The 17,604-nt window shown below is 43.0% G+C and overlaps 1 protein-coding gene across 1 annotated transcript in view; it reads right to left on the reverse strand.

The window, feature by feature from the left end:
- The window catches only part of USP8 (ubiquitin specific peptidase 8), a 111,745-nt gene that overhangs the window by 52,469 nt on the left and 41,672 nt on the right, over positions 1-17,604 (reverse strand). The window contains exons 5-9 of the mRNA XM_069766072.1: positions 17,047-17,164; positions 15,196-15,247; positions 14,206-14,359; positions 5,268-5,430; positions 1,399-1,543 (exon numbers count right to left, since the gene is read on the reverse strand). Coding sequence (XP_069622173.1) covers positions 1,399-1,543; positions 5,268-5,430; positions 14,206-14,359; positions 15,196-15,247; positions 17,047-17,164 — 632 coding nt within the window. The remainder of the gene's footprint in view (positions 1-1,398; positions 1,544-5,267; positions 5,431-14,205; positions 14,360-15,195; positions 15,248-17,046; positions 17,165-17,604) is intronic.

Raw genomic sequence — 17,604 nt, forward strand, 5'->3', positions numbered from 1 at the left:
TTTATTTTTAAGTCAATTTGGCCATGTGAGGGCTTATTTTTTGAGGGACTAGTTGTACTTTTGAACGACCCCATTGATTTTACCATATAATGTACTGGAAAGTTGTGAAAAAATTCCAAGTGCTTTGAAACAGTAAAATAAAAAGTGCAATTCCACAATTGATTTTTTACCATGTACAGTAAATGCTAAAACTGACCTGCCATGATAATTCTCCAGGTCATTACAAGTTTGTAGATACCACACATATATAGATTCTTTTTTATTTAAATGGTGAACAAAAGGCGCAATTTTCGAGATCCGGGGCTGGGTGAGGGCCTATTTTTTGTGCTTCAAACTGATTTTTTTTATAGCATTTTGGGATAGATATGATATTTGATCGTCTGACATTGCATTTTATTACAATGTTGTGGCGACCATAAAACTGAATTCTGGCGGTTTTAATTTTTTTCTGCAACGCCGTTTAATTATCTAATTCTTCTTAAATTTTGATAGATTGGGTGATTCTGAATGCGATGATACCAAATGTGTGTATTTTGGATATTTTTTTTAATGGTTTTATTTTGAATGGGGCAAAAGGGGGTGATTTGAATTGTTATATTTATTATATTTAAAAAAAACAAACAAAAAAACTTCTAGTGGGGTCTCCTTCAGACCCCGCGTTGTCATGGCAACACATCGGCGCCGGGCGATCATGTGACAGGGGCACTGATAGAAAAGTTTGTGACGTGCTTCCAGCACGTGCATGTTAAATGCTGCTGTTAAATCCCCTTGTCAATTTCTACGTTAACAGCCGCAGGTGGATTGCCATTCCACCAGCCGCTATTAGGGGCATAAGTCAGCAGGTCAAATCAGCCATCAAGTGCTGGAAAAGATGGGCCCACATCAAAGAAGGAGACACATGTCGTGAAGGTGCTAATATTCAGATTTTATTCTTTCTTAGATCTTATTCTGTTAAAGGGAATCTGACTGCAGGATTTTGTTATTTAATCTGAGAGCAGCATAGAGAACCTGAACCAGCAATGCGTCACTGGCTCAGCAGCCTGCTGTGGTTTCAATACCATCAATGTTTTATCAACAGATTATCACTGCAGGACTAGGCGTTACGCGCCAAACGGTCCAGCTAATTTATGTAACCCCACCATTTTATGTGGATTTTTTTTCAGCAGTATGTGAATGCAATTTGATGAAATCATATGCAGAATGTTAATGCTACCATGTGTAATATACATCAGACTTTGCACAAGTGGGAACATAGCTTAAGTACAGCTTACGAAGCAACCATGATTTTTATGGTTAGTCATAATAAGGCTTAACTCACATTGGTTTACAAATGTAAATTAGCTAGATATAAAAAACCCCACACACAATATGAAATGTTTGAGATAAAACTTCACTTACATGACAGGACCGCGCTTTCATCTTTCTTTCTTCTAGGCACAGATACTTTCCCATTCGTGGTGTACATTGGATAGGAAAAAAGCCAATTTTCATAGCCGCCATCCAATACCAAAGGCTCACTTTTCAGGATGGCTTTAGTTTCCCACTATAAAGAAAGAATATACAGGTGGATATAATGTAATGTTTATCCATGTATCAGACCTCCTGGATCACGTGGGAAACCAGAGATCTCTCAAAATGTGCAATAAACGTCTACATCACTAAGCTTATGTTCTTCTCTGCACAATTTTGAGCATTATGGCCATTGATTTAGATTTATCAATGTTCTATAATAATAATCATCTTTTATTTATATAGCGCCAACATATTCCGCAGCGCTTTATAATTTACTCATCATTGCTGTCCCCATTGGGGCTCACAATCTACATTCCCTATCAGTATGTCTTTGGAATGTGGGAGGAAACTGGAGAACCCAGAGGAAACCCACGCAAACAAAAAAAGAACATACAACCTCCTGGCAGATGTTGTCATTGGTGGGATTTGAACCAAAGACCCCACCGCTGCAAGGCTGCAGTGCTAACCACTGAGCCACCGTGCTGCCCAGTGATGATCTGATCAGTTTTGCTCCACAATAAATCATTAATTCATCGCTGACCATTTTGTGCATTTAAATTGGGATCTTATAGTTTCTATCTTCCAGTTAAAGAGTAAATGTAGTGCAACATAGAGGCGCAGTCAAATGTAGGGATTTAAATAATAAGCCCTAACTTTAGTCAAGTCACAAAAGATAGTCTAAAGGCCCCCATACACAACAGACCAACGCGGGCCACACCCAGGCCCAGCGACAGTATAATGTGTATATAATGTGTGGCCTCCTGACTCTCCCCCAATAGAGAATGTTGGGAGAGATAAGGGTCTGGGATATCAGATTTTGGACTGATGATCCTTCCGGACATAAGTCTGTCCGTGGCTCTCTCAGATAACAGTCCAACGTGTATGGAGGAGGCGGGAGATGGCTGCCGACCGAACCATCATTCTGTTGACAGCTTTCTATATGTACGGGGCTCGGAAGTCTCAAACAAGTGTCAGTTTAGGCTAGTTCCACGCTTCCGTTGTTTTGTATCCGTCACAATGCGTCGTTTTGGGAAAAGAACACATGCTGCAAATTTGCCGGCAGGATGCGTTTTTTTCCCATAGACTTGTATTGCCGACGGATCGCAACGTATGGCCACACGTCGCGTCCGTCGTGCACTGGTTGTGTCGGATTTTGGCAGCCCGTCTGGAAAAAACATTCAAGGGAACGTTTTTCTGTGCATTGCATCCTGTTTTTCCGTCTGCGCATGGCCGGCAGAAAATCTCACACTCTGTCTCTTTCATGTCCGGGACTGCAGACGGAAATGCGCTTTGTGACGGGCAACTACCGATGGAAATGTGAATGTAGCCTTACGTATTAATGGACACGAGGCCATGTTGGGATTTATTAAACCAGCATCAAAATGAATGGCAATACTAGTGAGGGGATAAGCTCAGTAAGCAACATTTTCTATGCATGTTCCTGATAAAACCAGTAATTTCAGAAATGTTGCAGAGCAGTCAGGAGTTAATGTCATGCCGATTGCCTTGATCTTGGCTGTAAATGGATGAGGGCTGAGGCTTAATGCCATTGTAACATGCGGAGATTGCCTAGAACAGGCCATCCCTGCATGTGTTGCGGCTGTTGAACAGCCATGAGACATGCAGCTGCGGGAAGACACTCGGTTAGCACGCGAGAATGCTCGGATACTACCTGATCCCAGCACGTTCGCTCATCACTAATGGTCACATATGTGCAGGATAAATTATTTCTACATTACATATTGATGTAGCTCCTAGAGCTTGTGGCCCCTTTTTTTAAAAAGGGTAAAATCGCTGCATTTTTTCCCCTCAAATTTGCAGCATGTCAATTGTTTCAGCATTTTTTCAGCGTCTTTTCACTCATTCAAATGATAGGGAAAAATACAAGTAAAAAAAGCATTAAAAAAAAAAAAATAAATAAACGTAAGGAGCACTTTTTCTGCAGAAACAAGTATTTGCAGGATATTTTTCTGCACCAAAACGTGCACATATACAGTGCCTTGCGAAAGTATTTGGCCCCCTGGAACTTTTCAACCTTTTCCCACATATCATGTTTCAAACAAAGATACCAAATGTAAATTTTTGTTGGAGAATCAACAACAAGTGGAACACAATTGTGAAGTTGAACGAAATTTATTGGTTATTTAAAATTTTTGTGGAAATTCAAAAACTGAAAAGTGGGGCGTGCAATATTATTCAGCCCCTTTACTTTCAGTGCAGCAAACTCCCTCCAGAAGTTCATTGTGGATCTCTGAATGATCCAATGTTGTCCTAAATGCCTAATGATGATAAATATAATCCACCTGTGTATAATCAAGTCTCCGTATAAATGCACCTGCTCTGTGATAGTCTCAGGGTTCTGTTTGAAGCACAGAGAGCATCATGAAGACCAAGGGACACAACAGGCAGGTCCGTGATACTGTCGGGGAGAAGTTTAAAGCCGGATTTGGATACAACATGATTTCTAAAACTTTAAACATCCCAAGGAGCACTATGCAAGCGATCATATTGAAATGGAAGGAGTATCATACCACTGCAAATCTACCAAGACCCGGCCGTCCATCTAAACTTTCATCTCAAACAAGGAGAAGACTGATCAGAGATGCAGCCAAGAGGCCCATGATCACTCTGGATGAACTGCAGAGATCTACAGCTGAGGTGGGACAGTCTGTCCATAGGACAACAATCAGTCGTACACTGCACAAATCTGGCCTTTATGGAAGAGTGGCAAGAAGAAAACCATTTCTCAAAGATATCCATAAAAAGTGTTGTTGAAAGTTTGCAACAAGCCTCCTGGGAGACACACCAAACATGTGGAAGAAGGCGCTTTAGTCAAATGAAACCAAAATTGAACTTTTTGGCAACAATGCCAAACGATATGTTTGGTGTGAAGGCAACACAGCTCATCACCCTGAACACACCATCCCCACTGTCAAACATGGTGGTGGCAGCATCATGGTTTGGGCCTGCTTTTCTTCAGCAGGGACAGGGAAGATGGTTAAAATTGATGGATGGAGCCAAATACAGGACCATTTTTGAAAAAAACCTGTTGGGAGTCTGCAAAAAGACCTGAGACTGGCACGGAGATTTGACTTCCAACAAGACAATGATCTCAAACAAAGCAAAATCTACAATGGAATGGTTCACAAATAAATGTATCCGGATGTTAGAATGACCAAGTCAAAGTCCAGACCTCAATCCAACCGAGAATCTGTGGAGAGAGCTGAAAACTGCTGTTCACAAACGATCTCCATCAAACCTCACTGAGCTCGAGCTGTTTGCCAAGGAAGAATGGGCAAGAATTTCAGTTTCTTGATGTACAAAACTGCTAGAGACATACCCCAAGCGACTTGCAGCTGTAATCCCTGCAACAGGTGGCGCAACAAAATAGTAAGTTAAAGGGGCCGAATAATATTGCACACCCCACTTTTCAGTTTTTGAATTTTCACAAAAATTTAAAAAATAACCAATAAATTTTGTTCAACTTCACAATTGTGCTCCACTTGTTGTTGATTCTTCACCAAAAATTTACATTTGGTTTCTTTATGTTTGAAGCCTGATATGTGGGAAAAGGTCGAGATGTTCCAGGGGGCTGAATACTTTCGCAAGGCACTGTATGTCAAGAGAAAAACTGCTACACTAGTTTATTTTTTCAATGTATTTTCCACATGGAGAGGGAATAAATAAATGAGGGGTGAGAAAATGGGGCTAAAATAAAGGTTATTTCCACGGTTTTTGAAAGTGTTCTGGTTTACCTTAAAAAGGGCATCTTTTAGACTATGGAGAGTTGTTCCAAGCTTTAAGTCATTGACTGAACTGAACCAATCCAGCAGAACAATGTAATCTGCGTGACTTCTGGTGCTCCATAAATGCTTTGATGCCTCTGGAAGGTCGCTCTCAATCCGTGTAGCAATAAATCTGAATGTAACACAATGTGACTGTTAGTAAAATGCATGAAGATTCCAAACCAGCCAAGCATACCCTAATAAAGACCTGAGTGTGCAACGCAACAACAGGAACATTTTGAAATATTAAACGTAAGCAATTTATAAACAAAAAAAAAAAAAAAACAACCTATACTAGACCAGCTAATAAAAATCAGGCATTTTTCATATTCCATTAGCGTCTATATAAAATTTAACTCCTTCATGCGCACTGACGAGAGTGTACGTCAAAGTCAGGGCACATGCGAATGGAACGGGCTCAGGTGCTGAACCAACACCATATTGGGCAGATGTCGGCTGGGTTACACAGCCAGTATCTGCATGTAAAATAAGCTCTGATCAATGCTATTTAACCTTCTAGATGCCACTGTCAATTAGTGACATAGGTGTGAGGTTACGGCCGCTTACTAAAGACTATAGGACGAATGGACGTAGAGCGGAGTCCACAGCTCTAAGAGAGACTTTCCAGCACGGAGCACCGGTTACATCAATATTATTGTACTTTAATAGTTAATTTGCTTGATGTGTTTTATTAGTCATTTGCTTGCTCGTCAGTTCATCCTCGTCAGTTCATCCTCGTCAGTTCATCCTCGTCAGTTCATCCTCGTCAGTTCATCCTCGTCAGTTCATCCTCGTCAGTTCATCCTCGTCAGTTCATCCTCGTCAGTTCATCCTCGTCAGTTCATCCTCGTCAGTTCATCCTCGTCAGTTCATCCTCGTCAGTTCATCCTCGTCAGTTCATCCTCAGGAATCAATGTTTCTATTCAGTGGCAGCCAGCAGAGAAAAGACGAGCAGTCTAGATCTTCTGTAAACCTAATAGGTACCTTCACACTCAGCAACTTTACGAGAACGACCCGTGACGTTGCAGCGTCCTGGATAGCGATCTCGTTGTGTTTGACACGCAGCAGCGATCTGGATCCCGCTGTGATATTGCTGGTCGTAGCTAGAAGTCCAGAACTTTATTTGGTCGTCAGGTCGGCGTGTATCGTCGTATTTGATAGCAAAAGCAACGATGCCTGCAATGTTTTACATGGAGCTAACAACCAGCTACAACGATAAGTGAGTCGCCGTTACGTCACTGGATCGCTCCTGCATCGTTCTGGAGCTGCTGTGTTTGACGTCTCTACAGCGACCTAAACAGCGACGCTGCAGCGATCGCCTCTTTGTCTATATCGCTGCAGCGTCGCCGAGTGTGACGGTACCTTTAGGCCAGACTATCACTCATCTGTATGAAGGTCTCACTCCCATTGTACTTTCAAACCTAGGCCCATTGTGTGGTTGGCTATAGATGACTCATGGGAGCTGTCACCACGAGAGGTCTCACATACACTCCAAGCTGATGGAATATGCTTTGTTCTGTGAGCTAAAGGAAATGTTTAAGGGGCAAGAGAAAAAGATATGGGGTTGAATCAGGCAATCGTTGGAGGGATTTCGATGGAAGAGGGTCCAAGCTGGGATGGATGGATGGATGGATGTGCTATGGAGTTTTGGAGATTGATTGTTGGCTGGAGTAGTATCCATGAGCTATGGATCTATCCATTGTCTGGAGGAACATAGGCTGTGATGGCACACTATAGCAGCTGGAGATACGAAATCTGTGGGCCAACCAAAAATTGGGAGACAGTGGGTATCACCTGGTACGGGACCAGTGGAACTACTGATATAAGATTGTGAACTTGTGGACTGAGGACATTGTATTTTGGCCATCTACCTGGATTTGGTGTACAGCCATGGATGTATGCAATAAAAAAAATAGTTGCATTGTTAACCTGCCTACGTGATTTTTATAACCCACAACCTCAGATCTTCACAAGTGGTGGCAGCTGTTGGGATCACCTGTATCTGGACAGCATACCAGGGAAAGTTACTGAGCGGTGACTTGGCAGAAGAGATGGCAGACTCCATCTACAAGAGGCTACTCCGCTTTGCTCTGAGCGAGAGCTAGAGTGGTTGCCGGAGGACAACCCTAATACAATGCTTGGACAACTAGGAGCCTGAACATCCACAGGAGGAGGGTCCACAGCCCAGGGCCGACATCCAGATGGCGGAGGATCGACCAACTGAGCTGAGGCTGGACGCACTAGGAGAGTGTGCCACAGACATAGAGCGGGCGGCAGTGTTAAGCGAATATCTAGGTGTGCATGTAACAGCACCCTCACCCACCCCAGAGCAGATGACAGTGGATTACAGGAGAGATGGGCTCCATCTTTAAGGTATCGGGATATACCACAGTTCAATGAGGACACCACGGATATTAATGGACATCTCTGGTTATTTGAGAACCTCTGCCTGCTACATGAGGTGTCAGTCAGTGAATGGCCAAGCTTTTTGAGCATTGGCTTAACTGGAAATGCAAGAGAAGTGTTAAATAACTTGTCTTCTGGGGATCAGAGATGTTACTCTACCATTCACAGCACATTAATAGAGAGGTATGCCATCACGCCTGAAACCTACAGATGGAAGTTTCTGGAGACTGACAAGCCCGATGCACACACATTGGGAGTTTGCTAACACACAACATACGGCATGCACTCGGTGGATAGAAGGACTGGGGGCTCGGGGAGCAGAACAGGTCTTGAATATCTTCATGCTGAAACAATTTATGCCCAAACTCCCAGGTGACTTAAAAGAATGAATGGCGGATAGAAAACCACTCAGCCTGGATGAGGCTGATGATTGGTCTGCTAATCGACCCGGGCTACGTGAAAGTACAGCCCCAGCGAGTCGCGAACAGGGGCTTACATGGAGGCCAGCGAGACCCATTGACTGGCAAGAGGAGGAACGGAGGGGATTTCGGACTTCAAAGAGGGGGAGGTTTCCCAAGCCCCCCAGTGCGGCCCACGTCAGGGTGAGGAGGGTTAAGCTGCCATAGCTGGACGCATGGGACACATTGCCAGGGAAAGTCGGGAACGTTCTAGCCCACATCATCCATGTCCCCAACCGGTGAACACCGTGCTACAATGGGGCAGGAATGCTGAAGGAGAGAGGATCCCACTACCCGAACCGGAAGAGGAGGAGGCATATGTTCTACAAGGACAAGTATCCCAGACTAGATGGGACACCTCAGCAACCATGAACCAGCATCTGCAGCCGGTCTGGGTAGAGGGCGTGGAGGCTGCGGGGCTCCGAAGCCTTTGTTACACTGATTACATCTAGTAGAGGACCAGTGTATTGTTCCCGGCAGCTGGATGTTAGTCAACATAGCTGGAGGAGAATCTCTGAACATTCAAAGGGTCCAACTACATTTAGACTAGGGTCACAGTCGTGGTATGGTGGATGTAGGAGTAGTGCGGCACCTACCAGTAGATGTGTTGCTGGGAAACAACCTAGGAGCAGGGTTGGTGTGCCACTGGGCCAATGTCGTAACCCAAAGCCAAGGATCGGTTTACACTGTCAGCAGAGAGGGAATAGAGCAATCTCAACATGCCGACTAATCCCCTGCCAGTGGTGAGTAATGCACAAAATGTAGTGACTGTTACCATGAGGGAATGTGACCTGGGGGAGGTAAATGACATCAGGGAGGCTGCTCAGGGACTTCAGGACACTGGGTCTACCATCACTATGGACAGCCCAAGTACTGTCCCCCCAGAACATTATTTAACAAGCCACCAAGTGACCATTCCCCACTGCTGGGGGCTCAGCACTCTGGGGTGGGACACAATGGATACAAGTTCGGTTCTCATCGGGTACGTGTGGAGTTTCCCAGGTCCAACAGTGGATCAGGGGGAGGATATGGAGGACCCCGCGGGAGAAACAGACCCCTGACCCAGCTAACTAAATACAGAGTCCTTGTCTCAAGGCTTCCCCCATCGGGGAGTTGGCAGGATCTGAAAGATCATATGAGACAAGCTGGGGATGTATACTATGCCGATGTACACCATGGTGGAATGGGGACTGTGAAGTTTATTCGCAAGGACAACATGGAATATGCCTTGAGGAAACTGGATGATACAAAGTTTTGTTCTCATGTAGATGAAACCTCTTACATTCCTGCCCATGCTGAGAAAAGTGGGGGAGGAGTGTGAGGATATGGCCGCTTACTAAAGACTATAGGACGAATGGACGTAGAGCGGAGTCCACAGCTCTAAGACAGACTATTTCCAGCACGGAGCACCGGTTACATCAATATTATTGTACTTTAATAGTTAATTTGCTTGATGTGTTTTATTAGTTATTTGCTTGCTCGTCAGTTCATCCTCAGGAATGAATGTTTCTATTCAGTGGCAGCCAGCAGAGGAAGACGAGTAGGCTAGATCTTATGAAAACCTAAAGGTACCGTCACATTAAGAGATGCTGCAGCGATATAGACAACGATGCCGATCACTGCAGCGTCGCTGTTTAGTCGTTGTGTGGTCGCTGGAGAGCGGTCACACAGACAGCTCTCCAGCGACCAACCATGCCGAGGTCCCCGGGTAACCAGGGTAAAGATCGGGTTACTAAGCACAGGGCCGCGCTTAGTAAACCAATGTTTACCCTGGTTACCATTGTAAATGTAAAAAAAAACCAAAAAAACACTATATACTTACATTGCGGTGTCTGTCGCGTCCCTCGCCGTCAGCTTCCCGCACTGACTGTGAGGGCCGGCTGTAAAGCAGAGCACAGCGGTGGCGTCACCGCTGTGCTTTACGGCCGGCGCTCACAGTGAGTGCGGGAAGCTGACAGCGAGGGACGCGACAGACACCGGAATGTAAGTATGTAGTGTTTTTTTTTTTTTTACATTTACAATGGTAACCAGGGTAAATATCGGGTTACTAAGCGCGGCCCTGCGCTTAGTAACCCGATGTTTACCCTGGTTACCAGTGAAGACATCGCTGGATCGGCGTCACACACGCCGATTCAGCGATGTCAGCAGGTGATCCAGCGACGAAACAAGGTGCTGGCCTTCTAGCTCCGACACCGACAAGCGATGTCACAGCAGGGGCCTGATCGCTGCTGCGTGTCAAACACAACGATATCGCTATCCAGGACGCTGCAACGTCACGGATCGCTATCGTTATCGTTGTTAAGTTGTTCAGTGTGAAGGTACCTTAAGGCCAGACTATCACTCATCTGTATCAAGGTCTCACTCCCATTGTACTCTCAAACCTAGGCCCATTGTGTGGTTGGGGATAGAAGGCCCAGGGGAGCCATCACCACGGGAGGTCTCACATACAGTCCCAGCTGATGGAATATGCTTTGTTCTGTGAGCTAAAAGATAATGTTTAAGGGGGAGGGAGAAAGACATGAGGGTTGAATTAGGCAGTCGTTGGAGGGTTTCGATGTAAGACGATCCAAGCTTGGATGGATGGATGGATGATCTACGAAGTTTTGGAAATTGATTGCTGGCTGTAGGGGTATCCATTGTCTGGAGGAACATAGGCTGTGATGGCACACTATACCAGCTGGAAATATGAAATCTGTGGGCCAACCAAAAGTTGGGAGACAGCGGGTATCGTCTGGTACGGGACCAGTGGAACTATCGATAGTAGATTGTGAACTTATGGACTGAGGACACTGCATTTTGGCCATCTACCTGGATTTGTTGTACAACCATGGATGTATGGAATAAAAATAGTTGAATCGTTAACCTGCCTAGGTGATTTTTATAACCCACAACCTCAGATCTTCACAATTGGTATTTAAACAATCTAGTTTCTGCTGTGCTCCGCAAGCATTGGCCAGCTGTCAACATGATTTAGGAGTGCTAATCGTTGTTATGGCAGACAATGGACAGCTGAATGCCCAGTTACTGCCATGTTGGTCAAATACACAACAATTCTACCATATGATGCAATTCAGAAGTAATGTACAAGTGAGAAATAATCACAGGTTCAAGTCGTCAAGAGGGGTTAAAACCGTTTAAAAAAAAAAAAGTTTTTAAAGGAATAAAAAAAGTTTAAATAACCAAATCAACACCTTTTCTTAGTAAAATTATACAAAATAATAATAAAACAAAACACATTTGGTATTGAAATGTCCATAAACGTAAAATAAAAATACATAAATGTTACATTACTTTAAATGCTAAAACATAAAAATCTAAAATATCAGAATTGCTGTTTTTCAGTTGCTGCACTTCCCTCAAAACACGTAATAAAGCAATCAAAACATTGTGTGTACCCCAAAAGGTTAATCAATGGAAGAATAAAAATGATACGACTCTCAGAAAAGGGTAAGACCATATTTTTCCCTACAAACTTCTGATTTTTGTATTTAAAAACACTGACCTATACATGTACAGTCATGGTCAAAAGTATTGACAGCCCTGCAATTCTGTCAGATAATACTCATTTTCTTCCTGAAAATGATTGCAAACACAAATTATTTGGTATTATTATCTTCATTTAATTTGTCTTAAATGAAAAAAAACACAAAAGAGAATTAAGCAAAACATTGATCATTTCACACAAAACTCCAAAAATGGGCCAGACAAAAGTATTGGCACCCTCAGCCTAATACTTGGTTGCACAACCTTTCGCCAAAATACCTGCGACCAACCGCTTCCGGTAACCATCAATGAGTTTCTTACAATGCTCTGCTGGAATTTTAGACCATTCTTCTTTGGCAAACTGCTCCAGGTCCCTGATATTTGAAGGGTGCCTTCTCCAAACTGCCATTTTTAGATCTCTCCACAGGTGTTCTATGGGATTCAGGTCTGGACTCATTGCTGGCCACCTTAGAAGTCTCCAGTGCTTTCTCTCAAACCATTTTCTAGTGCTTTTTGAAGTGTGTTTTAGGTCATTGTCCTGCTGGAAGACCCATGACATCTGAGGGAGACCCAGCCTTAGGTAAGTTTTGGCAAACTCCAGCCTGCCTTTTATATGTCTCGGGTAAGAAGTGGGGTCTTCCTGGGTCTCCTTCCATACAGTCGCCGACGGATAGTACGGGTTGACACTGTTGTACCCTCGGACTGCAGGGCAGCTTGAACTTATTTGGATGTTAGTCGAGGTTCTTTATCCAACATCCGCACAATCTTGAGTTGAAATCTCTTGTCAATTTTTCTTTTCCGTCCACATCTAGGGAGGTTAGCCACAGTGCCATGGGCTTTAAACTTCTTGATGACACTGCGCACGGTAGACACAGGAACATTCAGGTCTTTGGAGATGGACTTGTAGCCTTGAGATTGCTCATGCTTCCTCACAATTTGGTTTCTCAAGTCCTCAGACAGTTCTTTGGTCTTCTTTCTTTTCTCCATGCTCAATGTGGTACACACAAGGGCACAGGACAGAGGTTGAGTCAACTTTAATCCATGTCAACTGGCTGCAAGTGTGATTTAGTTATTGCCAACACCTGTTAGGTGCCACAGGTAAGTTACAGGTGCTGTTAATTACACAAATTAGAGAAGCATCACATGATTTTTCGAACAGTGCCAATACTTTTGTCCACCCCCTTTTTATGTTTGGTGTGGAATTATATCCAATTTGGCTTTAGGACCATTCTTTTTGTGTTTTTTTTTCATTTAAGACAAATTAAATGAACATAATACCAAATAATTTGTGTTTGCAATCATTTTCAGGAAGAAAATGAGTATTATCTGACAGAATTGCAGGGGTGTCAATACTTTTGGCCATGACTGTACATACACATATTAGGTAGCACTGTAATTCTACTGATCTGAAGAATCATGCTGCCGGTAACTGGTACTGCTTAATGAACTTTGCAAAAACAAAACTCTAGACATTGGAGGAATTGCATTAAATTTCCCCCTATTTGGAATTTTCTGTCCATTATTCAGTATATTATATGATGAAATGAATGGTGTCTTTCAAAACTACAACTCAAGTCGTAAAGAACAAGCCCTCATGTTGAAGAAAAGTTATGATTCTTTGAAGAAGGGAGGAAAAAACAAAAGCGTAAGACATGGGTGCACATGCATACGCACACACGCAAGTTTGTTATTGCTATGACGTTTCCCTCCACTTGGAATTTTTTCCCGATTTTCCACAACATTATATAGTAAAATGATTTCTTTTAATTCGAAAGTACAAAAAATAAGCTGTCATATGGCTATGTCAACGGAGTATTAAAAAATATTATGGCTCAAGAGGAAGAAAAAAAGCTGCAAAAATGACAAATGTTCTTGCTATGAAAATATTAAAGGGAACTTGTCACCCCCAAGATCGATGGTGAGGTATAAGCCCACCATCATCAGGGGCTTATCTACAGCATTCTGTAATGCTGTAGATAAGCCCCCGATGTATCCTAAAAGAGGAGATAAAGAGGTTACATTATACTCACCCAGGGGCGGTCCCGCTGCGGTCTGGTCAAATGGGTGTCTCAGGTCCGGAACAGCGCCTCCCATCCTCATTCCATGACGTCCTCTTCTGATCTTCACGCCGCGGCTCCGGCGCAGGCGTGCTTTGTCTGCCCTGTTGAGGGCAGAGCAAAGTACTGCAGTGCGCAGGGCCTCTCTGACCTTTCCCGGCGCCTGCACACTGCAGTACTTTGCTCTGCCCTCAACAGGGCAGACAAAGTACGCCTGCGCCGGAGCGTGAAGACCAGAAGAGGACGTCATGGAATGAAGATGGGAGGCGCCGGAGTGGAGCTGAGACACCCATTTGACCAGACCGCAGCGGGAACGCCCCTGGGTGAGTATAATCTAACCTCTTTTTCTCCTCTTTCAGGTAACATCGGCTGTAGATAACAGAATGCTGTAGATAAACCCCTGATGACGGTGAGCTTACCTCACCATCGATTTTGGGGGTGACAGGTTCCCTTTAAGTTCTGGCTCAAAAGACATGGCAGAACCAAGTCTGTTCCCATACATACCCAGGACAGACGGCCTCCTCAGGAATATTTATAGAGGAATTAATATGAGATTCTTCAAAATCCATTGATCTACGAGCATCCATTATAACAACGTTAATATCTGGGTCCTTCATCATCGCAAACAGTTTTACTGGGGTTATAGATCCATTAGGCACTGGAAATCGATACAAGAAAACAATATCGATTTACGTTTAATATAAGCTATGCATAATATAAGGAAAAAAGAAGAATTAGCCATAACTGACACTGAAGTGCCCTGCTACATGCTTTGGTTTCACACTATAGTGTGGGTAGACATTCTTTTCATTAATCTATAGAATATTGGTATGTGTCATTTTGCAGAGAGGTTTTGATTTACGTTGGCAAACATACAGTATATGACGACTAAGAAAATAACTTGCAGAGATTATTCGGCAACAAGGACCACCCATGTACAAGGAATTACAGTACTGGTCTAAGCCATCACAACATCTACTAAAATTCTCATCAGAATACCTGAAGAGCACTAAATTACAAATGACTGAAAAGAAAATTGGAGATAATTTTGCCCACACGGTCAGTTTGCAGGATGTTTTGCATGTCTCTTTAAGCAAATAATCTAGAAAGTTTGCAAATACCACAAGTATTATATGCAACATTTCTAGGAAAATGATGTATTGCTCTACGTATCACTTTTTTTCTGGTGTTTATCTCCATAGGCTTCTCTACAGAAACTTTTTTTTATTAAAAAAATATTATAAAACGTGAAAAGCAACAGCCAAAAACAGAGTCCTGGGCGTTCCTCTTAGGTACCTGTATCCAGCAGGAAGCCTCACTATGCAGTTTCTGTTATAATTAATACACTATCAAGTCCACAATTTACTGCCAAGCAGGAACCACCTACTTTGATCAAGGTGTACTGATTTTATTGTTTGCCCCTAAAGATCAGTATAACTATTAATTTTCTATATAAAGTATGTAACAAAACATTGGTACAAAAGGTAAACCTACCATTTGAAGACACTTCATTTTTAGGAAGGAGCTGTTTTTTATCACCACTTATCTGAAGAAGAAAAAATAAAATCCTTACATTTGTGGGTTTGGAACCACAAGCAGCACCATTTCTCAAACATTATATATATATATATATATATATATATATATATATATATATATATATATATATATATATATATATATATATATATATATATATATATATATATATATATATATATATATATATATACTCACATACACAAATACACATATAAGCAGCACATACACACAGAAGTTATAGGTACGTATTAGGAGTATACCCATCACCTTTCCTGCCAGCATTTACAGGTTTGTGGCCAGACTTTCAACCCTTTGTCATATCCCCCAATTTATATCAACCTGCTTCTTCCTCCCAGGACCCCTAGCGTGCACAAAGCACAGACTTCTCTCTTACTGGTGTGCATGCCTGTTTTTTTACTTGTCCACTAACTGCAACATAGACTATTATTGTAGAAGTCTGTGTATGACATGTAGACCCGTTTTTAGTTGATGTGCCATGTCTGGATTGTCTGCCAAATCAAATCTTTCTTACTCTCCGATATGGTTCCTTTAAAGCAGACTCCAATCATATTGAACTGGCTCTTATCTAATGGCAGCCAAGATAGATCAGTAACGCAGGGCTTGATATATTTATCGCCATCTCAGTGTATCCTGCGTATAAACCACAGTGTGTGTATCCCATGTGATCTATAGACACCAATCTCAGTGTATTCTATGTATATACTGCAGTCCGTGTTTCCTATGTGTATACCGTAGTCGCAGTGTATCCTGTGTTTTATATACACAAGTGTCTCCGTGTATATGTAAATACCACAGTAACAGTGCATCCTTCGTGATTAATATATTGCAGTCTTGTGTATCCCATATGATCATATACACACACACACCAGTCTCTGTGTATCCTCTGATCTGTATACAGCATTCTCGGTGTATCCTATGTGACGTATACATGGCAGTCTCAGTCGGATGAATCCCACGCAAACAAACTCCTTGTCTGTGGTGGAAATTGACTCAAGCGCTGCAAAGCTATAGCGCTAACTACAGAGCCGAGATGCTGCCCGATTTAATATTTCTTACTCTTAAAAAAGTGGGGGTACATATAAAAGCAAGTCTACTTTTACACCATTGACAACATGGACTTGTTACCGTCCATCTCCAATTTCTAAACTATATATTTTGCTTTAAGTACATTTTGCATCATGATAAAAAAAATGTGTCTGGAAGGTAGTAATGTTACTTAGGTGCACGGGGTAGAAAACAGCTGACCGCACCACCGCTCCACAATACCAAGAACACGCCAGACTTTCAAACTGCAGCCAGCCCGCAGACTTCGGGTGCTAAAGCCAGAAGAGCGACCATCATCGATATTGAAGTGTAGAAAAATTGGCAGCACTCACCAGTCTTCACAAACAGGTACTTTATTGTAGCATATCTTCACGGCACGGGGGTGTATATACAAAAGAAAGTGACAGCCGAACGACGGCCGTTTCGCGCCCACCTGGCGCTTCAACGGGTTACTTAGGTGCATTGCCCCCTGTCAAGACCACCAGGTGTATCTCAGTGAGCAGCACCAGTGCTCAACATTGCTGATAGTCTCTGCAGCGATTGCATATGATTTCATAACATCTTATCCACAACACTACCACTGTAACATGCAGTGGAGTTCGCACCCAAAAACGTGACTGGCCAAATCGGCTACAGATGCATGTTATGTGCACCGAACCCTTACATTACAGTCAGCAACAAGCACGATATGAAGCGGCAGCCCTGAATAAGCTGAATTCCTACGAGAAATATTATTACGTTATCAGATTGTGGAGAAACATCGGGAACTTCCTTCGGCAGACGCTGCTCCTCTTGTTTCTTCTGTTCTTCCTGGTCCCTCTCTTCAAGCCTCTTTCTAACTTCAGCTTCTTCATACCTAGTGGGGAACAAGTGAGATACTGTACTTTATACACAATGCGGTGCTCAATATCATCATATAAATATAACCACATTGACAATAATTTACACTAATGCTCTATGTATGGAGAACGCCGCTGTTAACGACTGATCAACAAACATCCTGGACAGCACCGGTAAAGAAAAAGCAACCAATCGCAGCTTTAATTTTAAGGGTATGTGCAGAAGAAGCGGAACTAGCAGCACTTTGGACACAACGCATGTTAGCGGCATCCAAAGCGCTGCAGTCTAATGAACGCAGGTGAATCCGCATGTGGTAACTGAACCGTGCGCATTCACATCGTACAATACATTCTATTGGGGAAATTTCAAAAGAGAAATTGACCTGCTGCAGTCTGGAAAGACGAGCCATATGTCTGTCTCTGCGGATGAGCCGTGGGCGTCTGTGGATGCTTAGTG

Source organism: Ranitomeya imitator, chromosome 4, assembly GCF_032444005.1.
Source record: "Ranitomeya imitator isolate aRanImi1 chromosome 4, aRanImi1.pri, whole genome shotgun sequence".
Lineage (NCBI taxonomy): Eukaryota > Metazoa > Chordata > Amphibia > Anura > Dendrobatidae > Ranitomeya > Ranitomeya imitator.